General features: G+C 42.7%; 1 protein-coding gene across 5 annotated transcripts in view; it reads left to right on the top strand.

Moving 5' to 3' along the window:
• Ppp1r9a (protein phosphatase 1 regulatory subunit 9A) overlaps nucleotides 1-20,951 on the top strand; it is a 269,586-nt gene that overhangs the window by 208,060 nt on the left and 40,575 nt on the right. For all 5 annotated transcript variants that reach the window (XM_085840835.1, XM_085840836.1, XM_085840837.1 and 2 more), the window contains 4 exons: nucleotides 8,943-8,996; nucleotides 11,549-11,778; nucleotides 13,015-13,111; nucleotides 13,204-13,375. In XM_085840835.1, coding sequence (XP_085696961.1) covers nucleotides 8,943-8,996; nucleotides 11,549-11,778; nucleotides 13,015-13,111; nucleotides 13,204-13,375 — 553 coding nt within the window. The remainder of the gene's footprint in view (nucleotides 1-8,942; nucleotides 8,997-11,548; nucleotides 11,779-13,014; nucleotides 13,112-13,203; nucleotides 13,376-20,951) is intronic.

Genomic DNA, 20,951 nt, shown 5'->3' with positions numbered 1-20,951 from the left:
CTATAATATTTGTTTTGTCTACTCGATGGAATGTTGAAAGCACATGAAATCTATCAATGACTTCCTTTTGCTTTTAGGTTATAATTTGATGTAAATATTTGACAGCCACTCTTGTTGTAGTATTAAGTGTGTGCCTATATCTAACAAAGCCAACTGAAAGATTTTCTTTTACTACACTTAACTATATACAATGTTAGACAATGTATCTCTTACAAAGAAAATTTCGTCAATTTGAATATGTAATATTATTGATGGTATTTATTACTATGCTTAACTCATTTTGTGCTTTGTGTTCCTTTTGTATTTGTTGGCTGTTACTCAGATTATCTTCAAGTCATTAGAATTTGTTCTTTTTACATAACTTTAAAAATTGAAGCAAATACCATTTGCATTCTCTGTATGAAGATGTTTGATTAAACCCTTGAGTTTTAAGAATAATGAACAATTAAAATTTGTTATAATTTTAAAACATTTCAGGTAGCTTTATAATATACTTGCAAATATTATATTCTTTTGTTTTTTCTTTAAAAACTTTATTTCCTATCCTATTTTAAAATTTTAATTTCTCAGTGTGTCTCTTGAGTAATTTGTTTGGTGTTTGTGGCAGACACAGGTTTTGTGAGGTTTTCATACCAAGAGTGATGTTCTAATCATTGTGCACCATTATAATTGGCGAGGCTTGACATTCTGTTCTTGGTTTTGTTTTACTGAAAATACTGCATGGCTAGCTTCATTGCTTTAAGCATATTTTTTAAAAAGGTCTGACACAGTCCGGAGAGAGGTGCTTCTCTTGTCTTCAGGCTGCAGCTAAGCTTTTGCCACAGTTTCTGAGCAGTGGGCTTCCTCTCTAACATCCCCTACCCAAGTATGAGGTGGAGGGGGGCAGCACTCTGAGCTACAGCCTGAGTCCCTCCTTCTAATTAATGACTGACTCTGGTTTGTGTTTGCAGCCCTTGATTCTCATTGTAGTCCATTATAAGCCTCTGTTTCAGTGGAGTTTGGTGTGTGTGTTTGTGTGTGTGTGTATTTTGTTTAATTTTGTGTTTTTGCTTAATTTTCTAAAAGCTATCATCTGAGCGTCTCGGGCTCCTGTCATCTGTTTTGTGTCATTAGATATTCCCTTAACTGCAGGTGCCATATGCCCTGTACCCCTTCTCTCACTGTGTGTTCTGCTGCCTTGTGAAGTGTTCAGCTTTCTCTACTGTGTGTTTTGCTTGTTAGTCTTTACTTTCACTTACCCTGGTGTCTCCAAGAGTAACTGTAAGATGATAACTGCACCCATGGACACATGGTGATAATTGCACCCATGGACACATGGTGAAAACTACACCCATGGACACATGGTTATAACTGCACCCATGGACACATGGTGATAACTGCACCCATGGACACATGGTGATAACTGCACCCATGGACACATGGTGATAACTGCACCCATGGACACATGGTGGTAACTGCACCCATGGACACATGGTGATAACTGCACCCATGGACACATGGTGATAACTGCACCCATGGACACATGGTGATAACTGCACCCATGGACACATGGTGGTAACTGCACCCATGGACACATGGTGAAAACTGCACCCATGGACACATGGTGATAACTGCACCCATGGACACATGGTGATAACTGTACCCATGGACACATGGTGATAACTGCACCCATGGACACATGGTGATAACTGCACCCATGGACACATGGTGGTAACTGCACCCATGGACACATGGTGGTAACTGCACCCATGGACACATGGTGGTAACTGCACCCATGGACACATGGTGATAACTGCACCCATGGACACATGGTGATAACTGCACCCATGGACACATGGTGATAACTGTACCCATGGACACATGGTGATAACTGCACCCATGGACACATGGTGGTAACTGCACCCATGGACACATGGTGGTAACTGCACCCATGGACACATGGTGGTAACTGCACCCATGGACACATGGTGGTAACTGCACCCATGGACACATGGTGGTAACTGCACCCATGGACACATGGTGATAACTGCACCCATGAACACATGGTGGTAACTGCACCCATGGACACATGGTGGTAACTGCACCCATGGACACATGGTGGTAACTGCACCCATGGACACATGGTGATAACTGCACCCATGGACACATGGTGGTAACTGCACCCATGGACACATGGATTTGCTTATTTTGTCTTCAGTACTTTGAAGTCTCAAAGTGAGACCCATAACTTCAGCAAGTGTGTCATCTGTAATCACAAATCTGAAGATCCCCATTTCATTCCAAGAACTGTGAGGAGAAAGCAAAGGCCGCTGGGCATGGTGAGCAGTGCAGCTCTCTCCCGTTCTCTTTGCTCTGAGATCTACAGCTCCATGGGTAAAGCAGATCACCACCCCCCTGCCTTCCTTTCTGGCTCTGACAGTTGCCTCTGAGCAAATTGTGAGATGCCAGGGAAGCGAGAGGCGCTGCCCTGAGGTCTCAGTCTGGCAGGAAAGTAGAAGCTGTCCACCTTTTGCACTGGATGGAAAGGTTCTCCAGCCGCTAAGGGCGGTGCCAGAATGTGTCCTGCCATCAAATGAAGCCTGGAGCTCACTGCCTGGTCAATCCCTACCTGCTCCTTTCCAGGCACTTTATCTCACTTGGCACTTTAGGTTGAGATAGACTTCTCCCTCCTCTTTACATTTGAGCTGTGTTTGTTTTGATTTTTGTTTTGCTTGTGTGTGAGTGTATGTGTGCTGTATACACACATGTATGCACAGATGCACATGCTTACAACCCAGAGGACATCCAGTGCTCTGCTCTGTCTGTTACCCACCCCGACCCCAGCCATTCCCTTGAGATGGGGTCTCTCACTAACCCTGAAGCTGGGTCAGCAAGCAGCACATCCCAAGAGTCCTGTCTCATGTCCTCCTCTGCCAGAGCACTGGGACCACAGGGAGCCCGCCGGGCCATGCTCAGTGTTTTGTTTTGTTTTGTTTTGTTTTTTTGGGGGGGGGTCTTTTTTATTTTTCCAAATTTTTATTAGGCATTTTCTTCATTTATATTTCAAATGCTATCCCAAAAGTCCCCCATACCCTCCCCCCTCCCCCTGCTCCCCTACCCTCCCACTCCCACTTCTTGGCCCTGGTGTTTCCCCTGTACTGGGGCATATAAAGTTTGCACGACCAAGGGGCCTTTCTTCCCAGTGATGGCGGGCTAGGCCATCTTCTGCTATATATGCAGCTAGAGACACGAGCTCTGGGGGTACTGGTTAGTTCATATTGTTGTTCCACCTATAGTGTTGCAGACCCCTTTAGCTCCTTGGGTACTTTCTCTAGCTCCTCCATTGATGGCCCTGTGTTCCATCCAATAGCTGACTGTGAGCATCCACTTCTGTGTTTGCCAGGCCCCGGCATAGCCTCACAAGAGACAGCTATATCGGGTCCTTTCAACAAAATCTTGCTGGCCTATGCAATGGTGTGTGTGCTTGGTGACTGACTATGCTCAGTGTTTTTAATGTGGGTGCTGGAGATCCAGACTCGGGTCCTTACAGGCAAGCAACAAATACTCTGACCCAGCCAGACATCTTCCTAGCCACTAAACAGCTTGAGTTCCTGTCCCTGTGAACAGTTTGGTTTGGTTTGGCTTTTTGTTTGTTGTTTGTTCGTTTTGTTTTTTAGTTTCTGCCCTTTGGATTGAAAGTTGTTCTGACTGACTTCCTGGGTGGGAAGCTGAGTCAGAGTGGAGCCTCTCTTTACAGGGCTGAGGTAGCCCCACCACAGCTTTGGTAGCCAGGACTGCTAGTACCAGAGAAAACAAATATGCTTTTGTTGTTAGGGGAAGCCAAAGTCTAAAAATTGTGTGATTTAAGTCTGTGAAAAATAAACTCGAGAATAAATAAAGCCATCTATGTGGAAGGTTCATTGACAAGTGGGAGCTGTGAATTGTTACCTCTTTAGTAGTAAACAGATACTTATTTTTAAAGGAGCTGTAATCACAGTCTGAGAGATGTAACCAACACGTGGCTCATTAATAGCCACATTCTGAGAATCAGTTCCAAGTAGCCTTGTTAGAGACGTGCCCGGCGCTCAGTTCACCACCCTTGGTGGGGACCTTCTGACCAGGTTGAGTTACAACCCCACCAGCTAATTGCAGCTTGTTTTGCATATGTAGTTCCCTGAAATAAAACCCACCTTTGTTGGGGGGGAAAAAAAAAAACAACCAAAACCAAAGCACCATCTATTAAGCTTAGAAAAAGATGGCAAAGATTTGCCACTGCTACATTTTAATAACATCATATATCTTCAAAAACACCTCCAGCTCCATTAGTGGGGTCCACCTCCCTGCAGACAAAACAGGCCTCAGTCCAGTGCCTAAACGATAGAAAAAAGTCTACACAGTGCAGAAACCATTTCTCAGAGTTGTGTGTGAATTCCAGACAGGCTGCCCTGGTGCCACGAGAGCCGATAATGTTGCTCTTATCTGATAGAAAATGTCTGGTTCTAGAGAACTCTTAAAACTCTCCTGCAAAGATAATATTTTTCGCTTCCAAAATATTTTCCACACCTGCACAGGCTAAGTAGAGTGCTGCAGTTGATGCTGACGAGGCTTCTGCCTGCCCCTTTCTGGTAGTCATACGTAGACATTTTGATTCAGTTACAGTTTGTCGTGTACGTTCCATGCTCATCTTACTGAAAGCGATAAACAGAGCCCACACTCAGCAGTACAGCTACAGGGTGTGTAGTAAGACTTTCTGCTCACAAATGTAGAACTGAACGTTTGTCTTTGGGGAACTCCCAGGGTAGACACTGGGAGATGATGGAGCTTGTTCTCATCAGCTAAGGACACAGGCCTGCAATCGTTTGGAGAGATGCTGAGATGAATATACTTTCTACCTTCTACTAACGATGCTATGTTTGCTGTGCTCCCTCATTACTTGTTAAAGCACATCGTTCTTCCCCGTGAAGCAGGTGTCTCCGCCAGACTTGGCTACTTTGGACACAAAAGATGGCAAAGACCAAGAGTCTCTGGCCTGGCTGTAAGAGAAAAAGGCTAATGAAGCCAAGCAGGAACAAATTCTCTTTGTCCGTACTTCTAACATCACCTGCTGACCTTGGCCTCGGAAAGTCATCAGGACACATTTTAACTGTGCCATGTTGGTGTGGCCTCAGTGATGAGATACCCAGCATCTTCTGTCATTAACTAAATACCAATTTAATACTGAACGTATTCTACATTTCTTTCCTACTTCCTGTTTCTTTTTTGTGTGGGGTGGTGGGGGTGCTCACCTATGCGCCCATGAAAGCCTAAGGTCTACAATGGGTGCCTTCCTCTGTGGCTCTTTACCTTATTGTTTGAAACAGGAATTGTCACTGACTGGCCTGTGAGCCCCAGGAGCCTCCTGTTCGCACCCCGCTCAGTGCCAGGTCACATGCACATGCCACTCTTGGTCATGTACATGGATTCTGGAGTTCCTTGTGCTTCCATAGTGTGCACTTTCACCACTGAGCCATCTCCTTGAATCCATGAGTTTTATTAATAAGCGCGGATGCCGGCAGTGTGCCTGCTTACATTCTGTGTCACGATTCTCAGAGCCTGGGAATGATTCCTCATCCAGGGTAGTGATCATCACGCGCACCTCAGAGTTTGTATAAGAAAGGAGTGAGAAATGTTAGCAGTCAGGGAAACACTTTCAGCTAGACAAGCAGAAAAAGAGCAAGTATGGAAGTGAGGCCTGCGGTTGTCCCTCCTGCACCTCATTCTCCCAGGAGAAGCTGCAGGATGCCTTGTGGTGTCTCTGAGTCTCTGTCACCTGAGCACTGACGTGAGCAGGGCCTGCTCTGCTCACTCCCAGAGCCATTTGCAGTTATACAGGGGGCTGAAGGAAAACATGCAGTTTTCTGCCAGTGTAAAAACTTCCACATTAATATAACTATGGGCAGTGATTTCTCCAAACTGGCCTTGACAGCTGTTCGCTCAGCAGTTTAAAGTCTTGTGTACTGTGTTTGACTTTGTAAGCTGAAGAAGTTCATCTTGTGTATTTTCATACCTTTCTATTACTAGTGATGGATATGTAAAAAGTCATTGAGGTGTACATTGCACCCAAGATGAAAATAATCACACACCTGTAATCTCAGGCCTTGTGTCAACCGAGGAAACCTTACGCTTGCGCTGTCACTATCTTCTGAATGATGTCCAGATGTGCACATTCCGTTCCATGTCCCTGTCTCTGAATGATTAGGTGGCTTTCTTAATATCAAGCTCTTGCCAGCTGTCGTCACGTCACTGCTAAGGAGCCTCCTTCTCTTACCCATCTTGATGAGAGCAGAGCATCAGGCTAACCAGAGATCCTTGTGGGCCATTTCAGATTTCCCCTTAGGTTTGTCCACAGTTCAGGGTATATACCCTAAGGTGTGTACCCATAAAGAAAAGATTCTTGCTTGAGAGGTTTGACCATAGGTCAGGGAACTAACTTAATATGTATAGCCATTAGAAAAAGATGCTTGAGATAGGTTGAAGCACAGTTAAGGGTACTGAATTAGTCCGTAGCCCGTAAGGGGAATATATTTGTGCCATGAATTTCTAGACTGACCATGGTAAACATACCTGGCTTATTTTTCAGTAACTCCCAAATGGAGTATGTGGGTGACACCAGCAGCTCTTCCTGTCCCACCCTCTCAGTTCTCATTTGGGAAACTGAGGTGCAGATAAGCAACTGACAGAGGTTTTGGTAGTGTGAGTAGAGAAGTCCAGAGCCCCTCAAAGAGGCTTCACTCTGTTCAGGTTCATCCTCAAGGAAATGGCATCTGGCCCCGCCCATAGCCCAGCAGTGCCTACCGCAGAGTCGGCCCTGTGGATAGAGCCAGACGTGGCTTTGTAGATTACTCAAAACTTCTAATTTCATTTTTCTGAGTGCCAACTGTGGAGCTTTGATTGACCTAGAACTGACTGTGTAGATCAGGCTGGCCTTGAACTTGCAGCAATCCCTCTGCCTCTGCTGTCTTCGTATCAGGTTTGCAGGCATTATGTAACAGTGGTGAGGGAGATGGCTGCTTCGGCTCATTCTTCCTGGTCCCGGCTGAGTTTATGGATAAATAATTCTCAGTCAGCCATTGTGCTTTAAATGCTTTATATGGATTATCTCACTGGATGTCGAGATGAGGATGGCATAGACCACGAGGAAGTGCATTTTACATGGAAGAAAGTGCATTGAGAGCTACGCAGTATTCCTGCTGCATAGCACACGCACAGGGCAAGCGTGATGAATTTGAGCAGGCTAGCTTTTCAGATTATCAGATTAGTTAAAACAACAGAGTAGATATTTTTGTTAGTAATGGATGGGAAAAAATCATCCAGGCATATGAATTTGCTTTATTTTCTGAGTATAATACCTCTGGAAAATAATTCCTTGTGGTTGTATATACATTTCAATGTTGTATATTAAAGAATATTCTTCTGTGGCTTTATTCTTGAGTGGCAGGTTATCATGGCTGTTTATTTGAGAGGGGGGGGATGTTATCTTTACAGCATCTTGCCTAGAGCCCCTCAGTAGATGCTTATAAAGTTCATTTTTAATTTTTTAGAGAAATGGCACAAGATCAGAACCTAGATATCCAAGATCTAATCCAGTTCTAGTGTTGTTTTTTTGTACAGTTGGGTTGATCATTTGCTCTGAGCCTCAGTTTCCCCACATCGCTGTACTCACTAAGGGATCGGGATTTCTGGTGAGCACAAAAGGCAGACCTCTGCCAGTATTCTCCACTGAGGAAGCTCGGTGGAGCTTCCTTGCCTGGCACACTCACACTTTGGGTATCTGCTAATGGCATCTGAGTGAGACGGACCACTAAGATTATGGCATAAAACCAAGAAACCCAGGTTCGGTACAGTCCTAACTCCAAAGTACTTTGGAAAAAAAAAAACAAAAAAAAAAACAGGTAGGGGAGATGGTGGTCTTCAGTAATTTTGTGGCAAACCAATTTAGGATTCAATATAACCAAAAGAAACAGTGCCACATACATCACTTAGTGGCTTAGCTCAGCTGCATAGCAGAAAATGTTCATGGGCTTGGCTGCAGAGTTTCTCCCTCCCCAGACCCTCCAGTGGGCTGTTTGGATCGATAAAACCGTGAGAATTGGGAATTTCAGAAACATCCTTCCCATCACAAACATCCAGAGAACAAATTGTGAACCTGTAAACTGTTTTCCTTAAATTCAAGGGTGTTTAGCCCTTAAAGAAATGAATGACCCCTAGAAGGAAAACAGTCGTTGGTGGGGGAGAGGGTGCGGGGGGTGGCGGGGGGGGGGGGGGTGGAGAGGAGAGTAAAGCAAACAAATAGCAAAGACGACTATTGTGTTGTAAAGAAAATGCTTTGGGGGTTGGAGTCTTTATACAGGTAGATCTTTTGGAAGGCAGAAATTTGAATCTGTACCTTTCCTGCGGTTAAAAAGGAACACAAACGGAAAACAAACCGGAGATTTCTGTGCCACTGCATCCCACCCCTTCCTCTGCTGCAGAGCTGCTCTGCGGAATGTGAGAGCGACTCACAGAGCCACAGCGCCACCTTTCTGCACGATGTGGGAATGACTCTTCACACTGTGCGAGGCCTGTTGACTGGCTGGCTCAAGCCATTCTGTGGGCGAGCCTCAGGAAGGAAACAGCTCCTGGACGGTCAGATCGTAAAGGCAGAGCTGCAGAGGCCAAGAAATGAGTTTTCTTTTCTTTGGCCCCTTAGCAATTAAACTGGTAACTTAATCGGATATTAGGGACCGTGAGTCATAAACCTTATGTTTAATTAGTTTGCCCCCACTGAGTCATTTTACATGCTAGACATTTGTAATTACAACCTGCTGCAATGCAGCAGGGTCCTGAGCATTTTTTAATTGTGTCATAAGATATTCTTCTCGCTGCTGAGTCTTTAAAAATATAGAAACACTCTTAGTTGAGATGTTTTTCTTTTCAATTTTCAGTTGCAAATCAAACATGCAGTTACAGAAGCAGAGATTCAAAAATTGAAGACCAAGGTAAGCACCGCTCCGTGGTGTTTGGATTGTACTCTTTAAACTTCAGATTCTCTGGGAGTAACGGATGTGCTCCCGTGCACTTGAGAGCGTATTTCCATGAGAGGGTCATTTCCAACCTTAAGTACATCGATGGACCTGTCTTGAGACTGAGCATATCCGCACATAACCAGAGAAGGCCACAGGGCACTTGGTATTTTAAGTAGATTTATACTGTTTAGTCTCTCTGAAATTTCTTCAAAATTAATATTTTTAATGGCTCAAGCATCTGAACTGTGTATTAATTTTTAAAATATAAGCTGGTATAGCAAATCTCCTTTCTGTCATTTACCTTATAATAATTTCAACTAATTTACTGGAAGCAATGTATTGTTTTAATGTGGAACATTAATTTCTTTTTAGAAAAAACTTCCCATGTCTAAGAAGTGAAGATTATGAGCTCATTCTATGCATTGTGTAATTAATTTAGATTCAGGCGCTACTGGAAATCTTGAGATATAATAAGTTCACATTATTTAAATTTGTTGAAGAGAAAAAATATTAATAAAAGAAAATATTTTTAATCTCTATGAAATAGTGAGACATCAAAGTAAACTGTAAAATTCTTGTACAAGATACAGTTCTAGCTATTGTTGTTCATTTCTATCAAATGTATGTTTTCAGAGACTTAAAAATATCTTCAGTTGCTTTCAAATGATGCTGTATTGTTGCCGTAGTCTTTTTAAGATTACAAAATAATTATTGCCTACGTCGAGTGATCTGTTTTCTGATTCACAGTGAATACTTGCTTTGGGTTTTCCATGTGTTTTAAATGGAGATGAGTTAGCTGGTTAAATGGGGATGAGTTAGCTGGTTAAATGGAGATGAGTTAGCTGGTTAAGTGGAGATGAGTTAGCTGGCTACTTTGGTTAAGTGGCATTCCTGACTAATACACTCTGGAGTTCTCTAGTCAAAGCTTGTTTCAGCATCCTTCACGGTGTCAGCGGCGCACCGTGAATTTTAAGTTTTAAGCTAGCAGGGCTGCTACCTAAACAACTGCCATAAAGCATTCATTAAAGATGCTGTAAAAACCAAGCCCTTTTTATCTGAAAACTGTTTCTTGACTTTAAAAAGCAGATCTTATAAACTGTTGGTTACAAATAGGGAAAAGAGCCCCCGTGTTTATAAATGCTCCCATAGACGGGCTTAGGCATTTGACTATGAAGAATTAATTTAGAAAAGTCTACAAATTACTATTTTATATTTTCCTTTTAGATTGGTGTATGATAACACTTGAAAACATGTGATTATTATCGATGTTAAATAGATTTCTTCTTCAGTGTTCGGGACTAATCTTTACTTTGTAACCTCTTGTCCACATGTATTTAGTAAAATACTTTTCACAAAACTATTCTTGTGACATATAAATGTGTACATTTGTGTGGATGTGTATCTCCATTTGTTCAGTGCTATATAGACTGGGAATGTCATTTGAACCTTGCTAACTTTGTAAGTAGAGAGGGTAGACAGAGCAGCAAGGTGAAGAGAACGTGGTTGTCAGTGCAGTTTAAACCCTCATCTGAAACTCAGTGTCAGAGTTCTGTATTAAGAGCAAGGCTGGGCCAGCTTCCTCTTTCCTGGACTCTACAACCAAGAGGCCCAGGAAAAAACTGCACTCCGTGTTTCTAAGAACTTCCAGAGACAGAAACTACACAAGGCTGTCTTTCTGATCTGTTGGAGGGATTTAAATTAACAGGACAACCGTTAATACCTTTATTTTTTCCCTGTCTTTTATACACAGTATAAAGTAAGGTTTGAGAAGATGTAGATGTATTTAACACTCCCTGTGATACACTGAGTGACAGAATGTGTCCATGTCAGTTGAAATCAGCAACCTAGTAACATCCTGCAAAGGGTTAAAAGCGCAGTAACAGGAGCTGACTCTCTCAAAGGATGAGGATGCCCACGAGGGAGGCATTGCAAGGATGCAGAGTGGTGAGAGCGCAGGTGCCCTCTGACTCTCAGGGCACCTGAGTCACCACCACCCAAGACACAGGTGGTGACTCAGACTCTTAGACACCTGAACCGCGTGCCCACGTGTTGAGGAAAACAACCCATAAGCTAAGTCCCTTCCTCACCATTAGTGCCTTTGCTTCTGCTCCTTCCCCACCCCCGCTGCCTTCTTAATTAATCATCAACTTCCTGTCCTACACTTTATTTAACGTGCTTTCAAACAAAGTGTGTCAACATTTAGTGGACCTAATCAGTGATGCGCTAGACACCGTTTCCTGCTTGCAGTATTCAAACTACATGCTAGCAAAGAGTTCATGGGAGTTCATGTCAGATTTGTGTTTCGTCTTTTATCAGATGGGTAACCTTGAGCAAATCATTTCTCTTTTCAAGCCTTCCGTTTTATCCTCTATGGACATGGAAAGAACGGTTGCTCTCCTCATCCCGAGCTGTTTTGATGACTGACTGGTTGTATATAACAATAAGGTTTTATCTTAAGAAGTGAACAGTGTGGAGAGATGGTGCTGCGTCCAAATGATTTTTGCCTTGGCATTTGTTTTCTCCAGCTTCAAGCAGCTGAAAATGAGAAAGTAAGGTGGGAACTAGAAAAGAACCAACTGCAACAGAACATAGAAGAGAATAAAGAAAGGATGCTGAAGTTGGAGAGCTACTGGATCGAGGCTCAGACATTATGTCATACGGTGAATGAGCATCTCAAGGAGACTCAGAGCCAGTACCAAGCCCTGGAGAAGAAGTACAACAAAGCAAAGAAGTTGATCAAAGACTTTCAGCAAAAGTAAGCACTCTCAAGTGAGCGAACACGTGCGTGCGAGGAGAAGGCTGTCCCCAGGGCGCCCACACTAGTCAGAGGGGTCAGAAGGACAGGCTGGGCTGGCCCTTGTCACATCACAGCCATCGTGGATTAAGGGAGTAACTTTTTCTCATGGGAACATTTTCGGTGTTGCTGTTTGACTCCGCCTGAGTGTCTGATAGCATTGAGACTTGTTGATTCTTTTGGAAAGCATCTCTATGATTTAGGAGCCAGGAGTGTGGCTGAGGTTAGTCAGGATGCTTGGCTGACAGTTGGGCATGCTACATGCAGAAAAGTCTGTCTGTGTTCTTAAAATCAGTTTCCACAGACCTTGCCTCTACAGGCAGTGTGGACACTGACCTACAAGGCCTCCACACGACCTGCTCAGTACGACTCTCAGGGCACCAGGTCACCACACTAAGGCACACCCTCGCCACGCCCTGCTGTGAAATTTCAGTAGCTCTTTTCTGAGCTGTGCATCTTCCTCTCCGACTCCTGGGTTTGACGTTACTGAGCATGCCCAGAGGGATTCTCATGAATTATTCCTGACTCACTAGACCAAACACCAGCACCTTTTGTGGTTTTCTAGGACAAGCCTTAGAAGCTAAATGTGTATGTGCATCATCTTGTTTCTTTCCTGTCTTAGAAGTAACATTTTAATAGCTGAAACAACTAGCCATAAGAAATCATTTGGGAGACGATGATTGTTCTTTGTTATTATGAACTCAATGCATCACCATTGCAAGTTCCTGCTAACAACACTGTATCTAGATATAAGAAATGACCAGGTTGGCTTTCAGAATGGACGAGTGTCCCCTTCTTCTGTATTACCCGTGAAAGTGTGACAGTTGTCTCTATGCCCCTCCGCTGGTTTCTCTCTAAGTAACTCATTAGAAATATAAAATCATTTCTGCTGACAGGAGGCTATCACCATTAACTTCCCCACAGAGTCATTCGTGCCATAACTCCTGTGCCCATGAGCTGTAGGTGCACAGCATGCTGAGAAAAATCAAAATACTTTCTGTACTTGTGATTAAATCATTAAGGATGTCTTTTCACTAGTTGCCATAAACTTTCTCACTAACTACATTTGAGATTCATTTATTTAAACAGCTCTCAAGTGTTTATCCCGCTGTGTACTTGAGTGCTTCTGAAAGAATTTCCACACTTCCGCACTTCTTGAAAGTTTTCTACAATTGAGCCTCTTATTTTCTTCTTTAGAGAGATCGATTTCATCAAGAGACAGGAAGTAGAAAGAAAGAAGCTGGAGGAGGTGGAAAAGGCTCACCTGGTTGAAGTCCAAGGCCTGCAAGTTCGGGTGAGTGAAGTTCTCGCAGTCACTAATGGTGAGGCAGCTCTGCCCAGAGGAGTGCAGGATAGCCAATTTATGAGTGGATTTTTGTTTTCTAGATTAGAGATTTGGAGGCTGAGGTGTTCAGACTACTAAAGCAAAACGGGACCCAGGTTAACAACAACAACAACATCTTTGAGAGAAGACCATCTCCCGGGGAAGTCTCGAAAGGAGACACTATGGAGAATGCGGAAGTCAAGCAAACATCCTGTCAGGACGGCTTGAGCCAAGGTTGGTCTAGCCTCACCTAAAACATCCTTGCTACTGACAGTGTAAGCAGGACTTAAGTTATTCCTCTGACTTGGAGATTCCAGAGCTCAAACTGCCTCCCATGAGTGTCAAGGAAAAGAGCCTGTCATGTCAGCTCGTATCAAACATAAATGCTTCAGTGTAAATGACAAAGCTCCAGATAAAGGCAGACCTAAGCATTACCTTAAAGTGTCATAAATAAGTGCATTTAGTAAACTGCATAAAAAGTAAGAGTTCATTTTGCCCAGTCCCCACCCTGAGAGTAAATATGTCGCTCTGGCATCAGAAAACTGGCTGCCTGTTTCTAGTGTTCCAGACTCACTTGGGTAAGGTGCTCCCTTCACGTCTGTTTTTTATCTTGGGGCCTACCTGTGCTTCCATGGCCATCTTGTCTAAAATCAGTAAGGAGAAAACATGGCACCAAACATAACCATGGTCCACACCCATCGCTTACCTGTTCTCCTGCACTCGTGTCCCATACCCAGAGTGTGTGGGTAGAGCATCTGAAGTGAACACTTCATTGTCAGCAGTGCATCCACGCATTACAGATGGAAGAGAATGTGTGCACCTAACTGCTCACGGGGCAGCACTTTCCGTTTCTTTTTTTCACATGTCTGTGTTGCCTTGCTGGGAGAGAAGGAAGAATGCCCTATGAGAGGAGTATTGCAATGAGCCCACAACTTGCTCCCATTACTGGTAGCAAAACTCATTATTTTGAGCTGTTCCTTTCTTTTCTTCATCATATTTCTCTATTAAAATATTTCCCGGGCTGGGAAGTGGCTCAGTTGGTAAAGTGTTCTCCACTCTATATAAGGATCTCAGCTCAGATTCACAGCACTGAGGTAAATTGCCATAGACAAGGTGCATACCTATAACCCCAGTGCTAGGAGATGGAGCAGAAGGATGAGGGTCTCTGGAACCTGCAGTCTAACCAAGAGAGCTGAATCTAAACTCCAGGTTCCCTGACAGACCTTTTTTTAAAAAAATAAAATAAGGTTATTTCTTCCTGAGGAACAACAGATGTGGTCAACTCTTGAACTCAACATATATGTGCACACACTGGCACACAAACATGTACACACATAGGCACACAGAAGTTTCCAGAGAGATTATTCTCTAAGAAACAATGGTTGCTATCCTAGCATCAGCTTTAGAAGTCACTTCTTAATCAGTGAAAGCGCAAAGTCTTGAGAATGTTTATTTACAAATGAAGCTTGTGTGTAAAGATTGGAATGCATTCACTAGGTTTATGTCTTTCTGCTGTGTTGTCCCTAAGTAAGGGATAGTTTATAAGGGATGCACAAGGCAGTTGGCAAGGAAGTGCTTCACTGGCACACCACTGAGAGCTGTGTCTCAGCAGTGTCCCCACTGCTCTGCAGTGGCCTCACTGAGCGGAATCTAGAGGGGGTGCTCTCCTCTCCAGCCTACCACAGCAGCGCGGCGCCGCATGGTTGGGAGGCAGGCTGAGTAATGCTATTGGCTACTGCAGCTATGGCTTTTATACTTGGAAAGGCATACGATGGGAGTCTAACGGGAAGGGTCAGAAATCAAGCCGTGTGGGGTTTTAGACCTTTCTGAGTGTTTAAAGCTTAATTGTAGTTCATTATAAACATGAGGTCTTGCTGTGGTATGGACAGGCTAGGATCAGTAACTCGTAGCCTTGCTCTATTTTCAGTTCTCTCCGTTTGGAAATCAGTGTCTTGTTAAACATAACTAATGGTATTTATTAAATTATCTGACTACAGAAGATCAACAAATGCACTATGAGCATGCTGATTTGGATCAAAACCTTTCATGTCTTCTGAACCCCTTTTCTGTTCTGCACCCGCCATTTTGACACATAATTATCAGTTTTCCTAGCAACACTATCGGCTCACAGTGAGATGTGGAGACTACTAATACTACTTGAAAGTGGTCCCTGCTTGTGATGGAGGTGGAGTCCATCAGCACAGAGTGTAGTACATATCAAGCCGTGTTCTTCAAGCTTTGCAGCCAATGACAGCCAGTGACAAATCTCCCTGAAATTCAATCACTTGATCACATAAACCAAAGTGACTTGGTGAGTGGCTAGATGGAATGTTCTGGAAAGCACTTTTCTAAATTGATCTTTTGCTTCTGTTGCTAGGGAACACCAAAGACGCAGAGATGTAGGGAGCAAGGCTGCAGACTCAACACAGCACATTCAGTATGGGAAGCCCCTTGCCACCTTGTGTGAGGGCAGTCGCCATTATGGTGCCTACCCATTAGCTGCAGCCTGCCAGGACTGTGCAGTTCTCATCTGCTTCCCAGCTCTGGAGGCTTAGAGCAATGGTTTAGCATGTGTGGTTAGAGGAATGGTTTAGCATGCGTGGTTGGGGCTTGAGACAGCTTCTGAAGTAGCTCAGTGATCTACAGAGTGAAAATGAAAGAATGAGAGAGAGACGGAGAGGGAAGGGGAGGGGAGGACAGGGGAAGGGAGGAGAGGAGAGAGAAGGGAAGGGAAGGGAGGAAAGAGGAGAGGAGAGGTTGGGAGGGGAGGGAAGGGGAGGGGAGGGGAGGGGAGAGGAGGGGAGGGGAGGGGAGGGGAGAAGGAAAGGACCCAAAGCATCCATTCCTCCACAGTGATGCATGTTCTAAGTCAGAACTTCTTGACAAGTACTGGGTAGGTTGGGGACTCTCAATATTAAAGCTTGGGGCATTTTTGAGGAATGAACCCAGTTTTTAAATTGCAAAAATTTACCGTAGTTAAATTATCCTTTAACACTATTTGTATGTTTTTTTGTCAAAACTAAAGCAATGCAGGCATTTCATTAAAATGTTGGTAAAAGGTTAGGAATGTGATGCACTGCTTTAATTCCAACGCCAGGGGTCGGGGCCAGGAGCAGAAGCAAGCAGAGTCTGTGTGAGTCCCAAGACAGTGTTGTCTACAGAGCAAGTTCCCGTGGCCAGCCAGGGAGACACAGTGATTAAATAAACTTTTATTAATTAATTGAAAAATTTAAAGCCTAAACTTAAGCATATAAATTCATTATTTAATATATTTTAACACTTTATTCTTTCTATAACTATAGGAAACAAATTTAATAATTTTCTAAGTAAGATTTTTAACAGATCTCAAATACCCTCTATTTTAGACTTGTCAAATATTATTTTCCATCTGTGAAAACTATGATATTTCCATACTGTCATTGCTCAGTACCTCAGTCACACCAGTCTATATGAGTTGTCTTCCTTGACCCCTAGACTCTGGGGTGTTAGTGACATCTGTGGCTATGCTCCTCTCTTGCCTTGTCGGTAGAGTATGAGGTTAATCTTACCCTGAGCATCTACATATATAGCTCATGGCTCTTATGATGACACTCTTACAGCTTCAAATGTGTAGAGTCTGATTTCTTAGAAAAGGCCTATGCATGCTCTGTAAGCATACTGAAAGAAAGCCATGGACGGATGAAATGGGAAAGGGAGAGACATATGTAGAACTTAAGACACCATGCACACATGTGGAGGGTGAAGAGGGAATTCGGAGAACAGTTGGCTAAGATCAAAGTGACCTTTTTTCCCTAATTGATGCTTCCAGTAAGAATGGCATTGGTGTGTAACATTGTGCCTTTGTAACCGGGTTTGAGGTTTAACAGGAACTGAGGTGCCTATAGGGATGGAAAGTAATTCAAAGCTCCCTGTAAAGGATGGGCATTGCTGCCAAATATTTCTCACAGTTACCTACTCAGTGGCGGATCCATGGTTAGAACACACTGCATTATCTCTTCTGCATACTGTAAATATGGAGAGTCCTATAAAGCACTTCAGAGTTGATATTGGGGAAATGGCTCTGGGGCTAAAGTAACTGCTACCCAAACATGAGATCCAGACTTGGGATCCCCAGCACCTGTGTAAAACTCTGGGAGTGTTGACCTCAGCACTTGGGAGCCAGCCAAGATAGGCAAGTCCCTGGCGCTCATTCAACCTTTCAGGCAAATGAGTGAGCTCAGTTCTGTGAGAGACTCTGTCTCAAACAATGGGAGGAGAGGTTAGTCTGGAAAGACACTCACCATTGACCTCTGACCTTCACCCTCCCACACACACACATGCAGACATGTACGCTGAGAATCACACAATTATGTGTGCTCCTTCAGTCGCTCACCTTCTTTCAGTACTGACTTCTAGCTGTTGAGTATAATTTTGAAGTACCTTATCTTATAAAAGTAGAAAAGCTGTGAAAGAGTAAACTGTACAATGCTGATATAAGGATTACATCTGAGTTAAGTACTAGGAGTAGTGCCTAACTCCAGCTGGACTTAGCGCAAGCCACCACTGTGGTAGTGTGGACAGCGGACACTCCCTGGAACATTGACAACAATCCCTGTGCAGCTCTGAGGATGAAAGTTGTCTTAAACTGTGTTGTTATCTTGAACTTTCTAGAAATATCATGAAACAATGGAATGTGACAAAGACCTAATCAAGAGAAGTATATCCAATGTATTCTATACCTTGTGTGTTCTCTAACCAGCAAGTTTCAACAATGGTCATACTGGAGAGAGTCAACTATAAACCATAGCTCAGACAATTGTCTCAGCTTCCTAAGAACACAGAAAAACAAGTCCTGGTTGCTAAGGAACCTGGGAGCTGGGCTCACACAGTTCACTCAGTGGCAACTGTGCCAAAGAATTGTCTCTCATTAAAACAGTCTTCCTTCCTTTTAATTTTTTCTATGGTTGTTCATTGCTTTTGTCTTGTTTTGAAACGGGGTGTCACTGTGTAACCTAGACTAGGCTCAAACTTTTGATCCCCCTGTCTTGACAGCCTGGGACCTGAGATGACAAGGAGTTTTATTTGTTTGGTTTTCATAGTACCTTGCAAGTATAAGAATCCCAGATGGCCACTTGTTTCTTGTTTGTTTGTTTTTTTCTCTCTTGGAACCTTATTACCTGACTGAAATATATTTGAGTACAAAGTGTGTCTTCTCAAACCAAGTACCGAATGGATGAAAGTGATGTGACGTTTTGTAGTCAGCACTGCTCTTAGATTATTTATAAGCAACTAGGTCTGGAAACAAGGAAAGTTCCCTGAGTAGGAAAGCCAGAGTTTAGAGTGAATGAATATGATAGTAAGTTAAGATTTCTCAATAGTGGCACAGTGCACTGTCAGATGTGTTGTTTCTTTGTTTATAGGATTGCTGCGTTAAAGAGCAGGTGATTTGAAAGTATAAATATTTCTAAGCAGAATAATAAAAATAAAAATCAAAAACAAAAAAAACAAAGCAAAGCAAAGCAAAGCAAAGATTGTGGTAAAGCCTGATAGCAGCTGAGCTGGAGACCAGAAGATATCCGGACAATAACTTCAAAAATCGAGCGAAAATCAGCTGTCCACCTGTCACCTGTCGGCAGCAGTGTCTTTAGAGTAAGGAAGAAGCTTGGGACCTACAGCCCAGCTCCCAGGAGATACACGTTGTTTCAGGCTGGCCTGAGCAAACCAGCAAAAGTTGTCTCAAAAGAAGAAATGAATAAAATACAAAATAAGGAAAAAAATTATTTCAGACAAGCTGAATCTGAGCATTTTTTCATCAATGCGTCCCTTGAATTTTTTCTAAAATATGTACCTCAGAAGGAAATAAGTTGGCTCAAAAATTATGTCAGGACTCAGATATTGAAAGCCTAGATAATCTAGGGACAGTTAAATATTTCACATTAAATTTTAGCCTGACAAATTCAGAAATATAACTGAAAATATGATTTACTCCTATGCAAAGAACACAAAGTTGGTTTAACATAAAAATTCATATTCCACATATTAACTGAAAGAAAAATGAATATAATTATTTTAGTAGATGAAGATGGGCTGTTAATAATATCCATCTATATTAAGTTTTATCCAATTTGAACTATGAAAAAACTTCCTTAACTTGATACCATGATACTAACAAATGTTTCTGTCAAACTCCTATGCATAGGAATTCCTTTAAAATGAAAAATGTGTTTAAAGTTGCTCAATCAAAAATATTGTTATCACCTCTCTCCTGTTGACCTGGCGGTTCTAGCAAGTAGAGATGACGCAAATGAAGTAAGCAAATGAGGGGAAGATAAAGGGAAGGGACCAGGTTGTAGCGCACTGATATTTAAGGTCTACTGTTGGTGAGTTTCATGGAAGAGCCCATGAGCTTCACTCATTGTTTTGATGACTTGAGCCTCACTCCCTGCTCCACACCCTACAATGTGGTTGTTATGGCCATTTTCACTTGTACTCTTTTTGGTTTTAATTAAATACATTAAAACACTCAGAAGTTTATGATTTATAAGAATTTAACAAGGGATGTAGTAGATTTATTTTTTTAAAGCAATTAATCATGGGATACATAAGAACTTGTCTAAAAGCAATAGATGCAAAACAAACAAACAGATTGAAGAATACTTTTCAAGCAAAATAACTGGAAACTAGAAAGGAGAAAAACCACACACACACACACACACACATACACACACACACCACACATTCACACAAACACACACACACATTCACACACACACAATTCAGGCTTAAGGTGAATCTAAGATGTAGAAAGAAGACAGTTCTGTGGATTGTATCCTGGATGTTTTGTAATTTTTGGCTGACATCCACTTATCAGTGAGGACACACCATGCATGTCAGAGTTACCTCACTCCGGATGACAGTTTCTAGTTCCATCCATTTGCCTGCAAAACTCAGGATGTCTTTGTTCTTACTAGCTGAGTAGTATTCAATCATATAAGCGAAACACATTTTCTATATCCATTCTTCCATTGTGGGATATCTGGGTTGTTTCCTGCTTCTGGCTATCACCGATTAGGCCGCTATGAACATAGTGAAACACGTGCCACTGTATCATGGTGGAGCATCCTTTGGGTATATGACCAAGAGTGGTATAGCTGGATCTTCTGGAAGACCTATTTCCAATTTTCTGAGGAACCGCCAGACTGATTTCCAGAGTGGTTGTACCAGTTTGCACTCCCACCAGCAATGGAAGAGTGTTCCTCTTTCTCCACATCCTCACCAACATGTGCTGTCACATGAGTTTTTGATCTTAGTTATTCAGATTGATGTGAGATGGGTTGTTTTGATTTGCATTTCCCTGATGACTAAGGACTTTGATCATTTCTTTAAGTGCTTCTCGGCTATTCAAGATTTCTCTGTTGTGAATTCTGTTTAGTTATATACCCTATTTTTTTTATTGGGTTGTTTGGTTGTTTGGAGGCTAGCTTCTTGAGTTCTTTATATGTTTTGGATATTTGTCCTCTATCAGATGTGGGTTAGTGAAGATTTTTCCCAAATCTGTAGGTTGGTGTTTTGTCCCATTGACTGTGTCCTTTGCTTACAGAAGCTTTCCAGTTTCATGAGGTCCCACTTATCAATTCTTGATCTTAGCACCCGATCCATTGGAGTTCTGTTTAGGAAATCCCCCCCACCCCCCAATACACCAATGAGTTTGAGGCTCTGTCCCATTTCTCTTCGATTAGATTTAATGTATCTGGTTTTATGTTGAGGTCCTTGATCCACTTGGACTTGAGCATTGTGCAAGGTGACAAATGAGATCTCTCAGACATTGAGC

Source organism: Mus caroli, unplaced genomic scaffold (assembly GCF_978045245.1).
Source record: "Mus caroli unplaced genomic scaffold, Mus_caroli_1 scaffold_7, whole genome shotgun sequence".
NCBI classification, from domain to species: Eukaryota; Metazoa; Chordata; class Mammalia; order Rodentia; family Muridae; genus Mus; species Mus caroli.
Note: the sequence above shows the minus strand (reverse complement) of the source record. Positions and strands in the feature narration are given on the sequence as shown.